This window comes from Rhagoletis pomonella, unplaced genomic scaffold, assembly GCF_013731165.1.
Source record: "Rhagoletis pomonella isolate Grant_MI unplaced genomic scaffold, Rhpom_1.0 Rhpom_scaffold_00003, whole genome shotgun sequence".
Lineage (NCBI taxonomy): Eukaryota > Metazoa > Arthropoda > Insecta > Diptera > Tephritidae > Rhagoletis > Rhagoletis pomonella.
This window is the reverse complement of record NW_023458557.1, coordinates 90262882-90264528: the sequence shown is the minus strand read 5'-3', so window position 1 is coordinate 90264528 and position 1647 is coordinate 90262882. Positions and strand designations below refer to the sequence as shown.

Genomic DNA, 1647 nt, shown 5'->3' with positions numbered 1-1647 from the left:
AGCTCATTAACTAAATGTGTGGAAGATCACACAGTTTAACTAGTGGTATAAAACCTAACGGTTGGCTAGTTAAGCGACAGCACGGAATAGCATCAGTGAAGCGCTTGAACATATAGGAAATTTAGAAAAATTTTAGTAATTTTAATCGATAAATTCTAGTTATAGATATGTATATATATATTTTTTTTTTGCATTCAATTAATCGTAACATTTTCTTCTATCTTTTTTGTTGCAGAAAAACGACTTTGAAAATTATATGGCCGACTATTTAAGTCAACGTGATATATTACCGCCACATCGCATGTCATTGCTGAAATTTCTGGCCATCGTAAGTATTTAAGCATACATTGCAAATGTTTTTTATATCAATATTTTTGTTTAACTACAATAAATATTAACACAGTAAATGCAAAAATTTTCCATACTTAAAAACAACATTAAACAATACGTCATACACGCTCGCTCGCGCCAAAGAAATAAGTTGCGTATATAAAAAAAAAAATTTAAAAAAAAAATACAACAGCGCGCGGGAAAATCGATTAAAACTGTAATTTTATTGCTAGGGGCGTTGTTTTTGTTTTGATTTTTATAAGTGTGTATGTATTTGTTTGCTTCTTTAACTTGAACAAAAATCAGTTCAAAAGCAGAAGGTAAACATTTTTCTTTATAAACAATTGTAGTTCAAGTATTTGCGTTGAAAGAAAGCGTCAGTGAAACAAAGCAAATTGCAATAAAAATGTTTAAAGCAAAATGAAGTGGGAAAGAAAAACACTAAATGTCAAGCAATAAGGGCACTAACTTCCTGCTTTAAAACAATAAAATCTGCTTAAAACGCCAATCCTACCCCACCGCAAATTACCTTGCTCGCGACAGAGTTGCCATAATTTCCTTTAACATAATCACTTCTCAACGCTCTAAATTGTTGTCAATGAAACAACGCAGTCATTTCCGTTTATTGTAGGATTTCAAAAAAAAAACTAGACGGTTGTAAACTTTGAACAAAATATTCAAATCGATAACCCTACTACATACGCTTATGTCAATGCCTTAATCACGAAGGCGTATGGTGTTGTTAACGCGCGCAAATATTTCATCACACATATGGTTTTGTGTTTCTTTTACAAGCGTGGACCAACATGTAGAACTGGGCGCCTAATCTGTGTTCTTTATCAGCACTTTTCGCACAAATTTATTGATAAACCATCTTTGAATCGCAATAATTCCGTTAGCTACAAGCATTTTTGCAGCAATTAATTGCGGCACTAATTGTTGTTCATTGACATTTATTGACTGACAATCGGTCGAGTGATATAATGCGGCAGTTAAATTTTTGCGTCATTTTGCAAAAAAATATTCCCGAAAAAGGAAAAAATTTAAAACAAATGAGGTTAAATTAAAGGTTATGTGGCTGAAGTGGAGTGAATGATGTATACATAGCACGCATTCAGCACGTGAAAGATTTTCGCTTTGAAGGCGGCATTAAACAAGAAAGGCGGAAAGAAGGAAACAAAAGAAGCACAGGAAATTTTTTAAAACTTTTGAACATCTGTTAGTCGTTAATTTTTGTAGCCAATTCAGTTTTGTTTTAATAAACAAAAGTACTAAGCACTATTTGCATTTCATTGCCTCTATTTTGCACTTTATTTT

The 1647-nt window shown here is 32.4% G+C and overlaps 1 protein-coding gene across 1 annotated transcript in view; it reads left to right on the top strand.

Moving 5' to 3' along the window:
• Nucleotides 1-1639, top strand: part of LOC118735751 (putative uncharacterized protein DDB_G0283223) — an 84592-nt gene extending 82953 nt beyond the window's left edge. Inside the window, exon 2 of the mRNA XM_036465696.1 lies at nucleotides 236-1639. Within this exon, the coding sequence (XP_036321589.1) occupies nucleotides 236-340 (105 nt within the window). The 3' untranslated portion in view covers nucleotides 341-1639. The remainder of the gene's footprint in view (nucleotides 1-235) is intronic.
• Nucleotides 1640-1647: the final 8 nt, after the last annotated feature.